We start from the raw sequence: 20,621 nt of genomic DNA, 5'->3' as shown, positions 1-20,621 counted from the left end.
AAGTGCAATAGTCCAGTAGTTGACGACAATTGTGACTCTAAAAGGTTGCTGCATTTGCCATCCCTCAAAAAAGGCCTCACTGTGGCCCATTGTGAAGCTGCACATGAAAGCTGAGAGTCTCTCCATGTCCTTCCTCCTCCTTTTTCTGGTGATGTCAGCTCCTCCAAGGACTCCTCCCATCCACCTGGTGCCGCTTTATAAAGCATGGTGCTCCCATCCAGGCTACACACACACACACGCAGCGCCGTCACCCATGCGCCGGCTGCAAACCTCCAAAGTGCCCGACTCGCCTCAGCCGTGACACCCGTGGAGCGTCGGCAGAAGGAGACGGAAGATTTCCGCAGGATGTCTGCGGGCTTGGAGTTGATCGGCATCTCCCTGTGCATCCTGGGATGGATTATCGCCATCGTGGCGTGCGCCCTCCCCATGTGGCGAGTAACGGCCTTCATCGGCAGCAACATCGTGACGGCGCAGATCATCTGGGAAGGTCTGTGGATGACCTGCGTGGTCCAGAGCACGGGGCAGATGCAGTGCAAGGTCTACGACTCCATGCTGGCGCTCTCCCAGGACCTGCAGGCGGCCCGCGCCCTCACCGTCATCTCCATCTTGCTGGCCATCTTGGCCGTGCTCGTCTCCATCACCGGCGCCAAGTGCACCAACTGCATCGAAGACGAGGCCTCCAAAGCTAAGGTGATGATCATCTCCGGGGTCTTCTTCATCGTCTCGGGGTTCATGCAACTCATCCCCGTGTCCTGGTCCGCCAACACCATCATCAGGGACTTCTACAACCCCCTGCTGACCGACGCCCAGAGGCGGGAGCTGGGCGCCGCGCTTTACATCGGCTGGGCGGCCGCCGCCCTCCTGCTTCTCGGCGGCGGGCTCCTCTGTTGCTCCTGCCCGCCACGCGAGGCCAGGTACAACAACTCCAGGATGGCGTACTCGGCTTCGCGATCCGCAGGCGGTCCGGGGCTGGAGAGGAAGGACTATGTGTGAGTGTAGACCCAGAAAAAGACAGATCCTTCCAGAACAACACGAGACTCCGCCATGAAGGAAGCCCTTTATTTTGGTCTCTAAAGGAAGGAAACAGAAGGTGTGTTTATTTCCTTCAATCACGTAATTGACTGAACATTTTCACCCTGCTTCCAGAAACACACCTAATTTTCATCGACAGCATGACGTCACCTCAAGAGGTGTAAAAAACCCAGAGAGCTACTTTTTTTTTTAATAACAACAATAATAAAAGAACGAATAATAACACCGCATTGTGCACTGATTATCAACCCACACTTTGTGTACTGTCTATATCTTTTTCAATAAACATCATCTTTTAAGCTCGTATTTCATCTTTTTTCTTTTCAACTTTGCAAGGATGGAAATATTTGCCTTCTCCTACCAGGTTTGAGGTTAAACACAGACTATCAGTAATGAGCTACAGCAGTGGTTCTCAACCTTTCTTCAGTGATGTACCCCCTGTGAACAGTTTTTTAAAATTCAAGTACCCCCTTCAGAGCAAAGCATTTTTGGTTAAAAAAAAAAGAGATAATGAAATAAAATACAGCACTATGTCATCAGTTTCTGATTTATTAAATTGTATAACAGTGCAAAATATTGCTCATTTGTAGTGGTCTTTCTTGAACTATTTGGAAAAAAATTAATAAAAAATAACTAAAAACTTGTGGAAAAATAAACAAGTGATTCAATTTTAAATAAAGATTTCTACACATAGAAGTAATCATCAACTTAAAGTGTCCTCTTTGGGGATTGTAATAGAGATCCATCTGGATTCATCAACTTAATTCTAAACATTTCTTCACAAAATAATATCAATATTTATGGAACATGTCCACAAAAAAAATCTAGCTGTCAACATTGAATAATGCATTGTTGCATTTCTTTTATTACAATCATATTTTTTGGAAGTATTATTCAATAAATATATTTATAAAGGATTTTTGAATTGTTGCTATTTTTACAATATTTAAAAAAAAATGGCATACCTTCAATTACCCCCAGGGGTACGCGTACCCCCATTTGAGAACCACTGAGCTACAGCATTCGTATACAGGTGAGAACATAAAGCAGGGTTGTCGAAACTGCGGACCATTTGGAGATTTTTTTTTTTTTTTAACATCTGGCAACACATTTTTAAATATTATTGCAAAACAAAACCAAAAATGTGACCAGAAAATGTTGCAATATTGACAATAGTAACACTAAACTGCCATGTTAACAGTTTATTTAAAAACATTTAAAACTTCCATTTATCCAACCATTTTTTACTGCTTGTCCTTATCAACAACATACAGATCTGAAGCTGATCTAGAGATTTAAGCATTGAAAGTAAAAATAATATTTATTGCTGTATCACTTTTTTAAAACAATTTCATGAGTGGGGCTTTTTAGTCTGATTTATTTTTATTTTTTTGTTATTGTTCAAAACATAATAATACATTGAAAGTATTTTTTTTATATTTAAGGCTCCAATTACGTCACATCAAGTATTCCACTTTGAACATTTTTTTGGGAGAAAAATATTGCATATTATGTGTTTTTTATTATGCGTGGCGCATTATTATCCTTGGTTCAGTCCCCACTTTCTACCAACCTCGTCACGTCTGTTGTGTCCTTGAGCAAGACACTTCACCCTTGCTCCTGATGGGTGCTGGCTAGCGCCTTGCATGGCAGCTCCTGCCATCAGTGTAAATGTGTGTGTGAATGGGTGAATGTGGAAGTAGTGTCAAAGCGCTTTGAGTACCTTGAAGGTAAAAAAGCGCTATATAAGTACAACCCATTTGTCATTTTTCCCAATTAAAAAGGATTTTGACAAATAATGGCATAAAACATTAAAATCATTAAAACTTTATGTCAACAGACAGACCTGATGTGGAATCACAGTTATTTCAGCAGTGAAAGTAAAAAAAAAAAAAAAAGGAACTTTGTGCCCTATTTTTAAGACTTTAATGACTGAGAGTCGTTTGGGGTCCCGGGACCTTTAACATATACCAAAATAAAGGGAAGCCTGAAGGGTTACAATATAAATTATATTGGTTTTGAAAATGAAAAATATCAAAATGGCTCCCCATGCTTTTGTTTGTCAGAAGAAAAAGTGTGTTTACATCATACAGTATTCACAGTGTTGCACTTTTTGTTATTCCGAAATTGAATGAATTGTCCTCAAAATTCTACACACAATACCCCATAAAGACAATGTAAAAAGGTTTTTAATTATCATTTTTTTGCACATTTATTAGAAAGTCACAGCATTCGCTCAATACTTTGTTGATGCACTTTTGCCAGTAATTACAGCCTCAAGGGTTTTTGAATATCAAATCGACACAAATCAAATCAAACTTTAATTGTATAGTATTTTTCTCATGCACAGGCAAGTGGCCAACACAAAATGCTGTACAAAACAAAACACAACAAAACATCCATCCATCTCATCCATTTTCTACCGCTTATTCCCTTTGGAGTCGCGGGGCCGCTTGTGCCCATCTCAGCTACAATCGGGCGGAAGGTGGCGTACACCCTGGACAAATCGCCACCTCATCGCAGCACAACAAAACAAACAAATAAAAATAACAATAATAAAAGAAGAGAAGAAAACACCCACAAAAAACATACAAACACACACATACAGCACTATTGACGAGGCAAAAACAAAACATGGAATGGCACTGAGGACTTGAGGCGAAACATCACCTTTGAGGCATCAACACTCGAGAATAACTCATTCACATGATTTTATCACGTTTTATAATATATATATATATATATCTATATATCTATATATCTATATATATATATATATATATATATATATATATATATATATATATATATATATATATATATATATATATATATGTAAATATACCTACTCACGGGCCTAGTGGTTAGAGTGTCCGTCCTGAGATCGGTAGGTTGGGAGTTCAAACCCCGGCCGAGTCATACCAAAGACTATACAAATGGGACCCATTACTTTACTTCCCTGCTTGGCACTCAGCATCAAGGGTTGGAATTGGTGGTTAAATCACCACAAATGATTCCCGGGCGCGGCACTGCTGCTGCCCACTGCTCCCCTCACCTCCCAGGGCATGAATAAGGTGATGGGTCAAAGGCAGAGGACAAATTTCGCCACACCTAGTGTGTGTGTGACAATCATTGGTACTTGATATGTGTAAATATATATGTAAAAATGTACATATTAATAACACATTAAAACAATAAAAAACAAATGATTAGTGAAACGCCTGATTAAAAAGGTGTGTCTTACCCTTTTATTTAAATTGTTTTTGTATTTAATTAACGCTCTCTGCAGTCCTGAGGCTCTCTGGCAAGCTGTTCCACAGGTGGGGCCATAGTGGCTAAATGCCGCCTCATTGTGGGTCTTTGTTCTGGAATTCGGCGAAAAGCTAAAAGGCCAGTGCCAGAGGACCTCAGGATCTGCTTGATACGGTAAATGCAGGTCCGATTGATGAAAAGGCCATTAAGACATTTAAAAACCACCCTGAAGAGGAACACGGGAGCCAATGCAGCGACTTTAAAACTAGTGTAATGTGACTCCGCCCTCTGGTCCTCGTCAGCACGTGTGCAGCTGAGTTAGGATGGCACACCTATCTTTGGGCAGTTTCCTCTTTGCAGCACCTCACAAGCTCCATCAGGTTGGATGGGAAGTGTTTGTTTTAATCTAAGATGTCTATAATTATTAGTGCATCCATTGGGGGTTAGTAGATCCGTCAATCTGTGACGTCACACCCGGCCCACTGTTTACAAAACAGACTGAATAACACATATTATAACTCATATTTTATCAACATAGAAGGATTTTAGCCTGAGCCCTAACTCCTCGAACCTGACCTCATCCGGAGCGCAGTGGATTGTGCAGGTGTACCTAATGAAGCGGCCCGTTTGTCGACGAGCATCTTTAGCCAGAGTGTCACACCCAGGAGGCGGGAAGCTGAAATATTGATGGACGCCTGATACAGTCAACATGGTGTGGTATCATCTTACTAGCGTATCGATGACTACAAAGACAGAGCTCGACACAGGCGGTGACGGTCACGGTAATTAAAGATAACTAAACACATCCCCCCTAAGCAACAACAACAATAATCATTCAAACACACTTTTGGTGAGCTCTGATCTTGCCACCTAACTGACAAACTACGATAAGATCCATTCAAATGATAAATGTAATATTAACTTGAAATATTATTCTATGTTTAGTACAAAACGAGTATGTTTATTTTAGTTATAGATAATGCTAGGAAGGCCTCTTAAAACAGCTGCAACATTAAAAAATATTAATGTGTGCATTATTGAAATTATTATTATTAGTAGTATACTTTATTATTATATATCTGTGGAGAGGCAGAGCCGACGAGCCAACAGCGGGCTCGGACAAACGGTGGTCCGGCCCATTATGGCGGCCAGGAGGCGGAGCATGCAGCGGAGCAGAGAGTCGGGGCACGCCTGGAGCGACACTGCATACATCAGAGTCAGGTGCGTAGTTCACATACCTGCTCTCAATCCCTACATCTTCTTCTGCAGCATAAAAGGGGAGAAGGAGGAACAATCGGGGCAGAAGTAGGAGAGGAACCACTTGAGAAGGAAGACCACGAACGCGACGAGAGAGACCCAGAGCGAGATGAGCCCCCGCGGAAGACGCACCCACCGGCCACCGAAAGGTGCGCCGCGACAAGCAGGAAAAGAGGGCGCGCTAGAAATTGGCGCGACCGACTGGCAAGAAAATGTGTTTATTGAAATAATAAACCAGAGTCAAACCTGCTACAATGCGTCCTGTATCGATTATCACTGCAACCCACACGATGACGGATGGAGACATGTCACAATATCATATTATTATTATTTGCCCTGCGATGAGGTGGCGACTTGTCCAGGGTGTGCCCCGCCTTCCGCCCGATTGAAACTGAGGGAGGCGCCAGCGCCCCCCGCAACACCAAAAGGGAATACGCGGTAGAAAATGGATGGCTTATTATTATTTTATTATTTATTTGTTTACAACACAGAAATTAGGAAAAAATATGAGGAACCCAATTCAATAATTGAAATCTTTTAAAGGACAATTAATTTAGCTAAAGAACCAACAGAAGTGACTAAATATAAAAATGCAACTATATTAACCTGCGTAACTTTTATTGTCTTATATCGTACGTTGCGCTGACGCGTTACCTGATCACCGTGACAACGTGTGACGTCACCGAAACAGCCCTCAAGGTGTGCCTGATAATTCGGTTGGAGTACATATTGGTGACGGTAAAATTGCACCTCAATAAATTAATGAATGCTTGAAAAGTTTATTTATTTTACTCATTCGGTTAACAAAAAAAATGAGACTCTTATATCCTACAGATTTATATTTCAAGAACTTTTATCTTCACTTCTTTATAATTTGGGTGATATTTCTCATTTGGAACGTTTCTGCTGGTTTGGGTGGCAATTTTTATTTGTTTTTGCCGTTACCATTTTTAAGTTATTCTAAAATACATTTTCTAAAGAGTGACATCATGCACAAAATCTTCCCAAACATTTGTTTGTGCTGCAAAAATGTTTTTGTCTAACTTTTATAGATTTTATATTTTTAACTATTATAGTTTTTAGGTTATTAACGTGTTATCATTCATAACCAGCCCCACCACCTTGCCAAAACCTACCCAAACTACTCCCATATGTTGTGTTGCTAAACTATTATAGTCTATATGTTATTAACTACTATTTATTATAGTTAATAGCATAACTACAGTTTTTGTGTGATTAACATTTTTATTCACAACCCCCTAAGACCACCACCACCACCATGTCAAAATCTCCCCAGACTTGTCCCAAACATTTTGTCTTTCATTTTCACTTGGTAAAACATTCAAACAGAGTGTTACTGTTCAAAACTCTGTGTAAAGATACAGCAGGCAAAAAATATTAATTATACTTGTTAAATGAAACCTTTGCCTTGTTTTTAAGGAATACTTAGGCCTGCAATGCTACCCTATTATAATGTTGGTCATTGTGGTGGTACTTGGATGGCTAAGTGTTTTTGGAAAAACAAGTTTAAGAACCATTGTTTGAACTGTTATAGTTGTTGTGTTTTTAATGACCATGAATTGATTAACGTGGACCCCGACTTAAACAAGTTGAAAAACTTATTCAGGTGTTACCATTTAGTGGTCAATTGTACGGAATATGGACTGAACTGTGCAATTTACTAATAAAAGTATCAATCAACCAATCAATAAATCAATCAATAAATAAATCAATCAATCAATCAATCAATCAATCAATCAACCAATCAATCAATCAATCAATCAAAATGAATGCAGCTGAGATAGGCTCCGGCACCCCCCGTGACCCCGAAAGGGACAAGCAGTAGTAAATGGGTCAATGGATAGATGTTTCATTATTCAAAACCAGCCTTTTTAAAACTGACCCAAATGTGTCCCATCCGTTTATGCTGGGTGGTGATGTATTTTTTTTTTTTTTATTATTTTTGTTTTTTGTTATGAATACGTTATTATAAATAACCAGCCCCACAACATATCAACTGTAATAGTTAGACAAAAAGTTTTGCAGCACAAACTTATAAATATTTGCAATGATAAGGGGGGCCTACTTCACACAGGTGTCACAATGTGGTCTACATGCCGACACAGCAGACCTCAGTCAAACAACAAACATCCTCTCCTTTGCCTTGTAAATGTGTGTGTGTGTGTGTGTGTGTGTTCTTGTATTTGTACCCTTCTTAAGACATCAACAGGGAAAAGTACCTCCCATATGAGGACCGGTGAACAAGTTAGGACATAAATCATGGTCTCAATATGGAAAACCATTGCACCTAATAGAGAATGTGTCATTTGCACACCTGGTGGTGAAATCTATCAACATTAGGGTGGTCCCAAAAAGGAGGGATTTTTCAAATTGACTGTGTCGGTTTTTTAAGTAACAACCCCCCTCCCCCCACCTCTGGTCAACATATGAAATAACCAGTGTGTGTAAAAAAAAATTTAAGTGCTCCCCCTCTGGTCAACATATGAAATAACAAGTGTGTGTAAAAAAATTGAAGTGCCAGCCCTCTGGCCAACATATGCAAGACATTGCGTGTAAAAAATTAAAATGTGCCGCATTCGGTCAAAATTAATTTAAAAATAAAATAAAATATGTATATCGAGACATACTGTAATAACTTGAAATAATGAAGAATAAAAACAAATTGCAAAAAAAAAAACAGACAAACAAAAAAAAATTACTAAAAGCGTACCTTTTTTATATTTGCATAGTGTGTATATATTATTATTGTTGTAAATACAAATCTTCATATATCTAGAAATGGTGGTACTAAAAAGGTAAGCATTTTTTGGAGGTCTCAAGAAGGTAAAAAATACAAGAATGCGTGTGTGTGTGTGTGTGTGTGTGCTTCACTGACTCCACAAACCCCAGGCATGTCTGACCAGTGTTAAGCTAATCATTGACTCTCACTGCACCCAAAATCACTTCTCGCATCTAAAAACACGTGTATATTTATGTAAATTATAATTTATTATTATTATAATATATTCAATTTTTGTATTTTAGTATTATATTATATTAATGCATGTTATATTGCATGTTTTTATTATATTATATTATATTTATGTATATTATATTACATTATTATAATTATTATGATATTATAATATATTTATGTATATTGTATCATATTTCTGTGATGAGGTGGCAACTTGTATATTATAATATATTTATGTATAGTCATTGGTGAGCTGCATGAGACCAAGACCGTGAAAGCAACACATTCCGAGTGAGTGGGCTCCTGCAAGAGGGCAATGTGCGTTCCTGGTCACGTTTGGTCAGCTATGGTCAAATGCTGCAGGTCACGTGACCGAAACCGGGGAATGTGGAGAGCCGGCATGTTGCCTGGCACCTGAAGCTGGAATGAAAAAGGAACTTCCCTCCCCCCCACCCATCCAGTGAAAACACACAAGCTCACTCTGTCTCGTAAAAACCCACTAAATGTTGTCACCTGCAAAAGTGTTCATGTAAACAAAATAACTTGCTTTTTCTCGATGTCCCTCGGACCGGCTGACTGATGTCCACATAGCTGAGATCGAAACCGAAACTATACCCTTCGCTTGCACATCTGTTTGTGACTTTGTCCAGACAGAGAGGGAGAATGATAACAATACAAATGTTTAACCTGCACCAGTTTGTTGACATATTTTCTGTCAAATATTTAATCCCCACTAATCACATTTTCTCTGTAGGTAACTCATAATTATTCACAAGGTTTTGTTTTACTATTACTAATGATCATTCAGTCATGTTTAAGTTTTTAATACTATCAACTTGGCACTGGACAATTTAAAATTAAATTAGGTAGGATACTTTTCAAACAGCTCAATGCAAAATGGACACAAACACTCTTACAGACACATAAACTTTGATGGGGGAATTTGACAGCTAAAATACATTTATTAAGTGCTGTATTGCATATTACATACATTTATGAAAACAAAAATCTATTCAATTATTAATTCATTCAATAATGAAACGTCACCTTGCTGGGGGGGAAGGAACCTGAGCTAGTGCGCGAGGCGGAGAAGTTCTGGCTGGATATAGTCGGACTCACTTCGATGCACAGCAAGGGCTCCGCACCAGTTCTCTCAAGGCGGGCTGGACTCTCTTTCACACTGGTGTCGTACGCAGTGAGAGGCGACGGGCTGTGGTAGCAATTCTTGTTGCCCCCCTGCTCAAAGCCTGCACCTTGGAGTTCAACCCAGTGGACGAATGGGTAGCTTCCCTCCGCCTTCTGGTGTGTTTGAAAGGTCCTGGCTGTTGTTTGTGCTTCCGACCAAACAACAGTTCAGAGTACCCACCCTTTTTGGGTACACTCGAGGGAGTACTGGAACGTTCTCCCCCGGGTGATTCCCTTGTCCTACTGGGAGACTTCAACGCTCATGTTGGCAACAACAGTGAAACCTGGAGAGGCGTGATTGGGAAGAATGGCCACCCGGATCTGAACCCGAGTGGTGTTTTGTTATTGGACTTTTGTGCTCGTCACAGATTGTCCATAACGAACACCATGTTCAAACATAAGGGTGTCCATAAGTGCACTTGGCACCAGGACACCCTAGGCCGCAGTTCCATGATCGACTTCGTAGTTGTGTCATCGGATTTGCGGCCTCATGTTTTGGACACTCGGGTGAAGAGACAGGCAGAGCTTTCTACCGATCACCACCTGGTAATGATTTGGCTGCGATGGTGGGGGAGGATGCCGGACAGATCTGGCAGGCCCAAACGCATTGTGAGGGTCTGCTGGGAACGTCTAGCAGAGTCCCTTGTCAGAGACTCAAAACTCACCTCTGGAACAACTTTGAACGTGTCCCGAAGGAGGTGCTGGATATTGAGTCCAAGCGGACCATGTTCCGCACCTCTATTGTCGAGGCAGCTGATTGGAGCTGTGGCCGCAAGGTAGTTGGTGTCTGTTGTAGCGGTAATCCTAGAACCCATTGTTGGACACCGGCGGTGAGGGATGTCGTCAAGCTGAAGAAAGAGTCCTATCGGGTTCTTTTGGCTCATAAGACTCCGGAGGCAGCGGAAAGGTACCGACAGGCCAAGCGGTGTGCGGTTTCAGCGGTTGCTTAGGCAAAAACTCAGCCATGGGCGGAGTTCGGGGAACCCATGGAAAACGACTTCTGGACGGCTTTGAAGTGATTCTGGACCACCATCCGCCGCCTCAGGAAGGGGAGGCAGTGCTCTGTCAACACCTTGTTAGGTGCGGATGGTGTTCTGCTGACCTCGACCGTGGATGTTGTGGTTCGGTTGAGGGAATACTTCGGAGACCTCCTCAATCCCACCAACACGTCTTCCACTGAGGAAGCAGTGTCTGGGGAATCTGTGGTGGGCTCTCCTATTTCTGGGGATGAGGTTGCTGAGGTAGTTAAAAAGATCCTTGGTGGAAAGGCCTCAGGGGTGGATGAGACCCGCCCCGAGTTCCTTGAGGCTCTGGATGCTGTGGGGCTGTCTTGGTTGACAAGACTTTGAAGCATCGCGTGGATATCAGGAGTGGTACCTCTGGATTGGCAGACTGGGGTGGTGGTTCCTCTCTTTTAGAAGGGGAACCGGAGGGTGTGTTGCAACTATCGTGGGATCACACTCCTCAGCCTTCCCGGTACGGTCTATTCAGGTGTACTGAAAAGGAGGCGAGGCCGGATAGTCGAACCTCGGATTCAGGAGGAACAGTGTGGTTTTCGTCCTGGTCGTGGAACTCTGGACCAACTCTATACTCTCGGCAGGGTCCTTGAGGATGCATGGAAGTTTGCCCAACCAGTCTATATGTGCTTTGTGGACTTGGAGAAGACATTCGACCGTGTCCCTCGAGAAGTCCTGTGGGGAGTGCTGAGACAATATGGGGTATCAGACTGTCTGACTGTGGCCGGCCGCTCCCTGTACGATCAGTGGGAGGCGGGGGCGGTCTCAACGGACCTCTCCAGTGGACCTCTCTAGTGGATCTACATGGCCTGGGCATGGAACTATGGAGGGCAAGCTGTTGTCCAGGCAGCAAGCCCCCCCTCGCCGCATGGTTGGTGGATCCAAGGTAGCGGTGAATGTGGATACAGCTTGGCACCAGCGACGCAACAGGAGTTGCCGGAATGACGCTACAACGTCAAACCGCCTTCGGGATTCCGGCTCCCTTACCCTTACCCTCGAGTGGCTTGACCGCACGGCGCCGGTGGTTTTTGAGATTGGAGATTTCCTTCTCCTAGATAGGCTGCCTTACCAGGTTTACGAGCCCCATCTGCCTAAATGCGGCAGGTAGCACAAAGGTATATCTTACCCTTGGCGGTATAAGTCCGACCTGACTGAATGGTGTTATAATCCCTTGATAATGTGTTATAAATCCTTAATAACGGCGTTATATGGCCTTAATAACGGTGTTACATAAAGCCTTTCACAACCTGCTCCATGTCAACCTCACACAAGGAGAGAATTCAAAACACGCACAGCATAATTCCCTAAATGATACTATAATCTGCTGGTACAGTATCAGCAGTGATTAGATGTTTGCTGCATGCTGGCTAACTGTAATGTGGTAAGAAGAGCACCATGGACACAGCAGGTGTTTACTTTGTTCAGGCAAAACAAATAAGACCTTAAAAAGGGGTTGTTGCAGTGACCTATGAACTAATATATTTTAAATGTGGATTTGAATATCATTTGTACATGTGTACTTTTCTTTGCAGATGGCTTTGGAGCAGCTTCTTTAGTAAATACAAAGGCTTTTAAAACATTATCATAGCAACACTCGCGGATCAGCTGGAAGGTCAATTTTGCGTGATGTTTTTTCCTCCTAGCGGAATGTGTGCAAAAAAGCTTGATGCAAATAACAAGCAAAATGTCTTCCTCTGAAACTGTAAAGAAGTCCCAAAAATGTTTTTTTTCTAAGTAAAAAAAAATCTATACATCATATTGGCTTAAAAAATGTAATGTATCAAAACGGCCCCTTAGTCTTTGCAAACGTTATTTTGCCAACATTGTGACAAACATGCTAAATCCCCCACTGTTTTTATTTGTAAAAGAAGAAAAGAAAAAAAAGTAGTCTTATGATATTCGTCGGTACAGAAGCATACCGCTAAAACTACAGACATGGCTGAAGGACCTGTGTGATGTTGTCCACCCTGATCATTGCATATATTAAAATAACAGTTATTTTACACATTGTTTGTGCTGTTAAAATACTTGGTTTGTCCCGTTAGGGTTTTGAAGTGGGTCTAGCATAATATTGTGAAAGTCCAGTCTATAGTGGATCTAACATAATAGTGAGAGTCCAGTCCATAGTGGAGCCAGCAGGGGACCATCCGGAGCGGAGACAGGTCAGCAGCGCAGAGATGTCCCCAACCGATGCACGGGCGAACGGTCCAACCCGAGTCCGCACTCTGGACAGCCAGCACTTCGTCCGTGGTCACCGAACCTCCATGAGGGGGAGGGAGGCAGAGCAGAAAAGAAAAGAAACAGCAGATCAACTGGTCTAAAAGAGGGGTCTATTTAAAGCAGGGGTCGGGAACCTTTTTGGCTGAGAGAGACATGAAAGCCAAATATTTTAAAATGGACTTCCGTGAGAGCCGTATAATATTTTTAACACTGAATACAAACTGTCAGGTTCAAACACTGATGACCAATATTAAACAGACAAGAAGCAAGGAATTAAACAGAGACTGGATTCAATTTAGCTCAATGAGGAGAAACGCGTAGACATGTACCCTTGTACAGTGTCGTCCCACGGTCTGACAAGAGAATTCTACACCTCCTCTTTTATTTGGACTTTCCCTGATTACAAAAACTACATGTGTGCATCTCTTATTCTTTTTAATAACATTGTTATTCTGAAGGTAACCAATAATAAATAAAATACTTTTGACCATTGATGAGACTTCTTGAACAGGTGCGATAGAAACGGATGGATGGATTTAAATGCATGAGAATGTTTTATACCTTGAACGTTATTTTTAACACTGTGATTACCAGTGGAATTATTCATTACTTATCGTGTTAAGCAATGTCAGCTAAGATTTATCTGAGAGTCAGATGCAGTCATCAAAAGAGCCACATCTGGCTCTGGAGCCATAGGTTCCCTACCCCTGATTTAAAGGCTGGAGTATACAAATGAGTTTTAAGATGGGACTTAAAACTCCATAAAATGTTTCACAAACTAAAAAAAAATGTTTTCACAAACAAACCTTTTCACAAACTAAAAGATTCACAAGTAAAAAAACAATTTTCTTCAAGTTAATACTTTTTGAACATGTTTTCCACTTTTTCTTCCATACACAACATTTCCCCAGTGACATCATCACCCCACCTCCTCAAAACCCCCTCCAAACGTTTGTCCTACATTTGTGCGGCAATTTTTTTTTTGTCTTACAGCTTTTGTTATTAACGTTTTATCATTTATAAATAGCCCACCCACCATGTCAAAATCTCCCCAAAAGTGTCCCAAACGTTTATACCGCAAAATTATTTTGTAGAAGTATTATATATTTTACGTTATTAAGGTGTTATTATTCATAACAAGACCCCCCAACCTTATCAAAGGCTCCCTAAACTTAAACCAATTTGTTTGGGACTATTTTTTTTTGTCCGGCTATTACAGTTTTTATGTTATGGGGCTGGTTATTAATAATAACACGTTAATAACATACAAAACTATAATGGTTAGACCAGGGGTCGGCAATCCACAATTTTGAAAAAAAAAAAAAAATAAATAAAAAAAAAAAATCTGTCTGGAGCCACAAAAAAATTAAAAGCCTTATATAAGCGTTATAATGAGGGGAACACATGATGTAATAGTCTATATTAGCTATACCAGCCTACTATCAAAATGACTATGTGTTGCAGGCAATTATTCGTTGACAGAAATGTTGAATTTTAATATTTATTCTACACATTTTGACAACATTGGAAAACATCAGTAAAATGGAGGCTTCTCACAGGATGAGATAACTTCTGGAAATGACTGGCTTAAAATGGCCAAAGGTATAGATATGTGTCTCCAAGTTTAAGGAAACGGCAGGCTGTCTTCTTCTAATGGATTTGCTGTGGTCTGGAACAACATATCCCACAAATACATATGAGAAATGCAGCCGATATTACATACAGATAATGTGTCATGAGGCATGCAAATATAAATTAAATACACAGAGGACATAAGTAAAGGAAATTAAATTAGCTTTAATATACCTACAAAGGAGGCATAATGATGCAATATGTACATACAGCGAGCCTAAAAAGCATGTTAGCATCGAGTAGCTTGCAGTCAGGCAGTGACCAATTATGCCTGTTTAGCACTTCAACAAGTCAAACACATCCACAAAGCTCACATTTGTGCATTCACACACAGCATACAAAGTTTGGTGGACACACTGAGACAGAGGAGGAGTGGCATAAAATACGTCTTTCTGTGGCAGAGTCGGAGAAAGTTGTACATATAAACAAACTATGGTTAGTTCAAGGGCCGTGAAATTAGTAGGACACAACAGCACTTGCCAAATACTGTCATAATTGAAGCATGTTTAATATAAACAGTGGGATTTCTAACAATTGGGAAGGTTTGTGTCATGTTTGTCTTCCTATAGAAACCATATTGAAACAAAAAATATGTATTTTACCTCATCATTTTCCATTTTCATACATTTTTTAAAAATCTCCATGGAGGCAGTATGGCGGCGCTAAATTGCCGCGGGTCGCTGACCCCCCCCCCCCGGGTTAGATAAACGTAGCGAAAACAAATGTGGCTCATTTGGGGAGCTTTTGACAAGGTGTGTCTGTTTGGTTATGAATAATGACACGTTAAAAACCTAAAAACTACAATAGTTGATAACGTAAAAAATCTATAACGGACATAAAAAATGTTGTTTCAGCACAAACGAATGTGACAAGGTAGGGGAGATTTGGACAAAGTGGAGGGGGTGGATGACGTCACTAGTCAGAAAATGTATTTTAGTAAAACAATTTATGGCGCAGCTCAGCACAAACTAATGGTGGAGTTATTTTTAATATTTGCAATGATTGGACCGAAGCACCAACAAAAACACCTCATGTAGACCACAAGGAAGTATTTTATATGTAGATGAATACAGCATGACCATTTTAGGTGGGCTTGGTGTAAAATGCAACTATACTTCTCGCCTCCAGTAGGCACTATGGAGAATATATGCAATCTGATGGTTTAACAGCAACATCTATTTTGTGTTTATTGTTCAATTAAACACAGGACAACGCATAGTGTTGACTTGGAAGGTCAGATTGTACCGACAATGTGTGTGCGTGTGCATGTGCGTGTGTGTGTGTGTGGTCTTGTATTTCTACCCTTCTTGAGACATCAACAAGGAAAATTACCTTCCATATGAGGCCCGGTGAACAAGTTAGGACATAAATTATGGTCCCAATATGGAAAACCATTGCATCTAATAGAGCAGTGGTTCTCAACCTTTTTTCAGTGATGTACCCCCTGTGAACATTTTTTTTAATTCAAGTACCGCCTGTCGTTCAGTTTATTTATGTTTTGTTAGTTTTGGACTTCTTTAGTTCCTGTTTGCTTTGTCACCATGGTTACATGATTTGCACCTGCCTCTGTTTGGACACACCAGTATCTAATCATGAGACACTATTTAAACCTACCTTTGTCACTCGTCATGGGTCCTTTGTTTGCGGTAACAGCTAGTTCCAGTTATTGTGCTAAGAGCTAACCTTAGCTTCCATGCGTTCGGCATGCAGCTCTCTTGTTTCCTGAACCTGTGCTATTCTAGTCCTTGTGCTAAAAGTTAGCTTTAGCTTCCCGTGCTTTCGGCACGCGTTTCTTTCTTTTATTTATGTCCATTTTGTACTGTATCTTAGTCATTAAATCATCTTACCTTTACGTTGTTGTCCGGAGTGTCCATGTTTGCACTGGAGGAACAATCCCGCATTAAAATGCGACCTCAACGTGACACCCCCTAATCAGAGCAAAGCATTTTTGGTTGAAAAAAATAGATAAAGAAGTAAAATACTTCACTATGTCATCAGTTTCTGATTTATTAAATTGTATAACATTGCAAAATATTGCTCATTTTGTAGTGGTCTTTCTTGAACTATTTGGAAAAAAAGATATAAAATAAACTAAAAACTTGTTGAAAAATAAACAAGTGATTCATTTATAAATAAAGATTTCTACACATAGAAGTAATCATCAACTTAAAGTGATCTCTTTGGGGATTGTGATAGAGATCCATCTGGATTCATGAACTAAATTCTAAACATTTCTTCACAAAAAAAGAAATCTTTTACATCAATATATATAGAACATGTCCAAAAAAATCTAGCTGTCAACATTGAATATTGCATTGTTGCATTTCTTTTCACAGTTTATGAACTTACATTCATATTTTGTTGAAGTATCATTCAATAAATATATTTATAAAGGATTTTTTAATTGTTGCTATTTTTAGAATATTTTTTAAAAATCTCACGTACCCCTTGGCATACCTTCAAGTACCCCCAGGGGTACGTATACCCCCTTTTGAGAACCACTTTTGAGTAAAATGATTACTTTTGTCATAATTTTGCCAAGTAAAATTCCGATTAGTATTATAAAATTGCCAAAATGTTAAAGGCCTACTGAAATGAGATTTTCTTATTTAAAAGGGAATAGCAGGTCCATTCTATGTCTCATACTTGATCATTTCGCGATATTGCCATATTTTTGCTGAAAGGACTTAGTAGAGAACATCCACGATAAAGTTCGCAACTTTTGGTGCTGATAAAAAAGCCTTGCTTTTACCGGAAGTCGCAGACGATGACGTCACAAGGGTGAGGACTCCCCATATCCTCACATTGTTTATAATGGGAGCCTCCAACAAAAAGAGCTATTAGGACCGAGAAAACGACAATTTCCCCATTAATTTGAAAGATTGAAAGATTTGTGGATGATGATATTGATAGCGAAAGACTAAAATAAATAAAGAATAAAATAATAAAGTTAAAAAAAAGGCGATTGCATTGGGGGGGATTCAGATGTTTTTAGACACATTTACTAGGATAATTCTGGGAAATCCCTTATCTTTCTATTGTGTTGCTAGTGTTTTAGTGAGATTAAATAGTACCTGATAGTCAGAAGGGTGTGTCCACGGGTGTCTTGAGGCCAGTCTCTGAGGGAAGTCACGGCAGTTACAAGGACGGCGCAAACTCCACAGATCTCCGGTAAGAGGCAACTTTTTAACACAATTTTCTCACCGAAACCTGCCGGTTGACAAGTGGTCGGGATCCATATTCGCTTGACCGCTCTGATCATAGTAAAGCTTCACCTCCGGGAATTTTAAACAAAGAATCACCGTGTGTTTGTGTGGCTAAAGGCTAAAGCTTCCCAACTCCATCTTTCTACTTTGACTTCTCCATTATTAATTGAACAAATTGCAAAAGATCCAGCAACACAGATGTCCAGAATACTGTTTAATTGCACGATGAAAAGAGACGACTTTTAGCCGCAAATGGTACAGCGCTAATATTTCCTGACTGTCCGTGACGTTACGCGCACGCCTCATCATTTCACGACGTTTTCAACAAGAAACTCCGCGGGAAATTTAAAATTGCAATTTAGTAAACTAAAAAGGCCGTATTGGCATGTGTTGCAATGTTAATATTTCATCATTGATATATCAACTATCCGACTGCTTGGTCGGTAGTAGTGGGTTTCAGTAGGCCTTTAAGCTTTTCTTTTAAAACTGCGACTGTTATTGAGTAAAATTCCAACTTTTATCATAATATTGCACAAATGTTCAGTTTTTCTTGTAACATTTTGACTTGCGTTGAGTAAAAGTACAACTTTCATTTTAATACTGCCAAAATTTTAAGCTTTTCTTGTAAAATTCCCACTCATTTTTCACAACAAGCTTTTTTATATTTGCATAGTATGTATATATTATTAATGTTGTCAATACAAAGCTTAATACATCTAGAAAGGCTGGTCCTAAAGAGGTAGGCGTTTTTCGGAAGTCTCAAGAAGGTAACAAATCCCAGAATGTGTGTGTGTGTGTGTGTGTGTGTGTGTGTGTGTGTGTGTGTGTGTGTGTGTGTGTGTTCTGATAGAACATTTAGCCCATTAGCTCACTGCTGTGGCCCATGTGAGTTAATGCTTGCTGATAAAAGAAGTCAGATGAAAAAAATAAAAAAATAAATAAAAAATACCCTCCCTTAAATTCCAGCAGCGTGAGAGACTGAACTCGGATACTCGGGTCAGGATTGTTAAATCTTGTTAGAGCTCGAGGGTTCAAAAAGCAACACTAGATCGCTTTATACAGTCCTGGACCAAAAAAAAAAAAAAAACCCTTCGAAAAAACATTTTAGTTTATATAAACTTACTATTTCATGCTAGAATGGAAGAGGTGAATGGTGTTCATAATGCTGACTCACTCTTGACTCCAGAGATTTGAGTCAGAAAAAACACAGTAAATAACTCTATTGCCCTCTAGCGGCCAATGAAACAATGGCAGGCAAGGGGAAAGAAATAAAAAGGTTGAATAGGGTCATAAAAAAAGCTTAACATTTTACATCAGGGGTGTCAAACTCAAATACAGAGTGGGCCAAAATTTAAAACTGAACAAAGACGCGGGCCAAGGTTGAACAAATTAACCTTTTAATAGGGACCCAAACAAGTTTTGCAATGAATATTGAACAAGCAAGACTTAAATAGGGCAGCATGGTGGTATAGGGGTTAGTGCATCTGCCTCACAATACGAAGGTCCTGAGTAATCCTGGTTCAATCCCGGACTAGGGATCTTTCTGTGTGGAGTTTGCATGTTCTCCCCGTGACTGCGTGGGTTCCCTCCGGGTACTCGGGCTTCCTCCCATACAACAGGCAGAGCTTATATAACGTAATAGTGGAAACTCAACTTTCAAAAAACAAACTAAAAAACATCAGTGGTATATTAAATAAAATGTAATTAAAAAAATTAATCCATCCATGCATTTTCTGCCGCTTATTCCCGTTCGGGGTCGCGGGGGGCGCTGGCGCCCATCTCAGCTACAATCGGGCGGAAGGCGGGGTACACCCTGGACAAGTCGCCACCTCATCGCAGGGCCAACACAGATAGACAGACAACATTCACACTCACATTCACACACTAGGGCCACTTTTAGTGTTGCCAATCAACCTATCCCCAGGTGCATGTCTTTGGAAGTGGGAGGAAGCCGGAGTACCCGGAGGGAACCCACGCATTCACGGGGAGAACATGCAAACTCCACACAGAAAGATACCGAGCCTGGATTTGAACCCAGGACTGCAGGACCTTCGTATTGTGAGGCAGACGCACTAACCCCTCTGCCACCGTGAAAATTAATCCCTCTTTTTTATTTGCATCCTTCTGAAGTAAATATAAACATTAACTTTTTCCACAGGCTAATATATTCGAAAATAAAATAAAAAATGAGGTGGGCGGGGTTTGGTGGTAGCGGGAGGTGTATATCGTGGCGTTCTGGAAGTGTTAGTGCTGCAAGGGGGTCTGGGTATTTGTTCTGTTGTGTTTATGTTGTGTTACGGTGTGGGTGTTCTCCCGAAATGTGTTTTGTCATTCTTGTTTGGTGTGGGTTCACAGTGTAGCGCATATTTGTAACAATGTTAAAGTTGTTTATACGGCCACCCTCAGTGTGACCTGTATGGCTGTTGACCAAGTATGTGTGTGTGAAGGCCGCATATATTATGTGACTTGGCCAGCACGCTGTTTATATGGAGGAAAAGAGGACGTGACGACATGTTGTAGAGGACGCTAAAGGCAGTACCTTTAAGGCACGCTCCCAATATTGTTGGCCGGGTGGAAATCGGGAGAATGGTTGCCCAGGGGGATTTTCGGGAAGGGCACTAAACTTCGGGGGTCTCCCTGGAAAATGGCAAGTATGAGTATTAGCGGTGAATGGGGTGTTACCGGCGGGCCAGCTCTAATGTTAATTTGATATTGCTTCAAGGGCCAAATTAAACAGCGGACCAAATTTGGCCTGCGGGCCAGAGTTTGACACCCATGTTTTAGATTATACTATGAGTAACTTTTGAACAAAATAGATATTGTACGGTTATTTTATGACATTCT

The 20,621-nt window shown here is 40.7% G+C and overlaps 1 protein-coding gene and 1 long non-coding RNA gene across 2 annotated transcripts; one reads left to right on the top strand and one right to left on the bottom strand.

Annotated features, from left to right (window-relative positions):
- Positions 1 to 215: 215 nt before the first annotated feature.
- Positions 216 to 1,338, top strand: LOC133536856 (claudin-3-like). Its single transcript, XM_061877496.1, has one exon. It carries the CDS (start codon positions 346 to 348, stop codon positions 991 to 993), a length of 648 nt encoding a protein of 215 aa, XP_061733480.1. The 5' UTR covers positions 216 to 345; the 3' UTR covers positions 994 to 1,338.
- A 13,130-nt stretch (positions 1,339 to 14,468) lies between these two features.
- LOC133537366 (uncharacterized) lies at positions 14,469 to 18,958 on the bottom strand. Its single transcript, XR_009802677.1, has 3 exons — positions 18,901 to 18,958; positions 16,419 to 16,499; positions 14,469 to 14,608 (listed from the first exon to the last, which is right to left on the bottom strand). It is a non-coding gene; the product is annotated as an uncharacterized LOC133537366 (long non-coding RNA).
- Between the last annotated feature and the right edge of the window lie 1,663 nt (positions 18,959 to 20,621).

This window comes from Nerophis ophidion, linkage group LG18 (genome assembly GCF_033978795.1).
Source record: "Nerophis ophidion isolate RoL-2023_Sa linkage group LG18, RoL_Noph_v1.0, whole genome shotgun sequence".
Lineage (NCBI taxonomy): Eukaryota > Metazoa > Chordata > Actinopteri > Syngnathiformes > Syngnathidae > Nerophis > Nerophis ophidion.
Note: the sequence above shows the minus strand (reverse complement) of the source record. Positions and strands in the feature narration are given on the sequence as shown.

What these genes read in the sequence shown, in the direction of transcription:
- LOC133536856 (XM_061877496.1), top strand. Translation starts at nt 346, where the DNA reads ATGTCTGCGGGCTTGGAGTTGATCGGCATCTCCCTGTGCATCCTGGGA.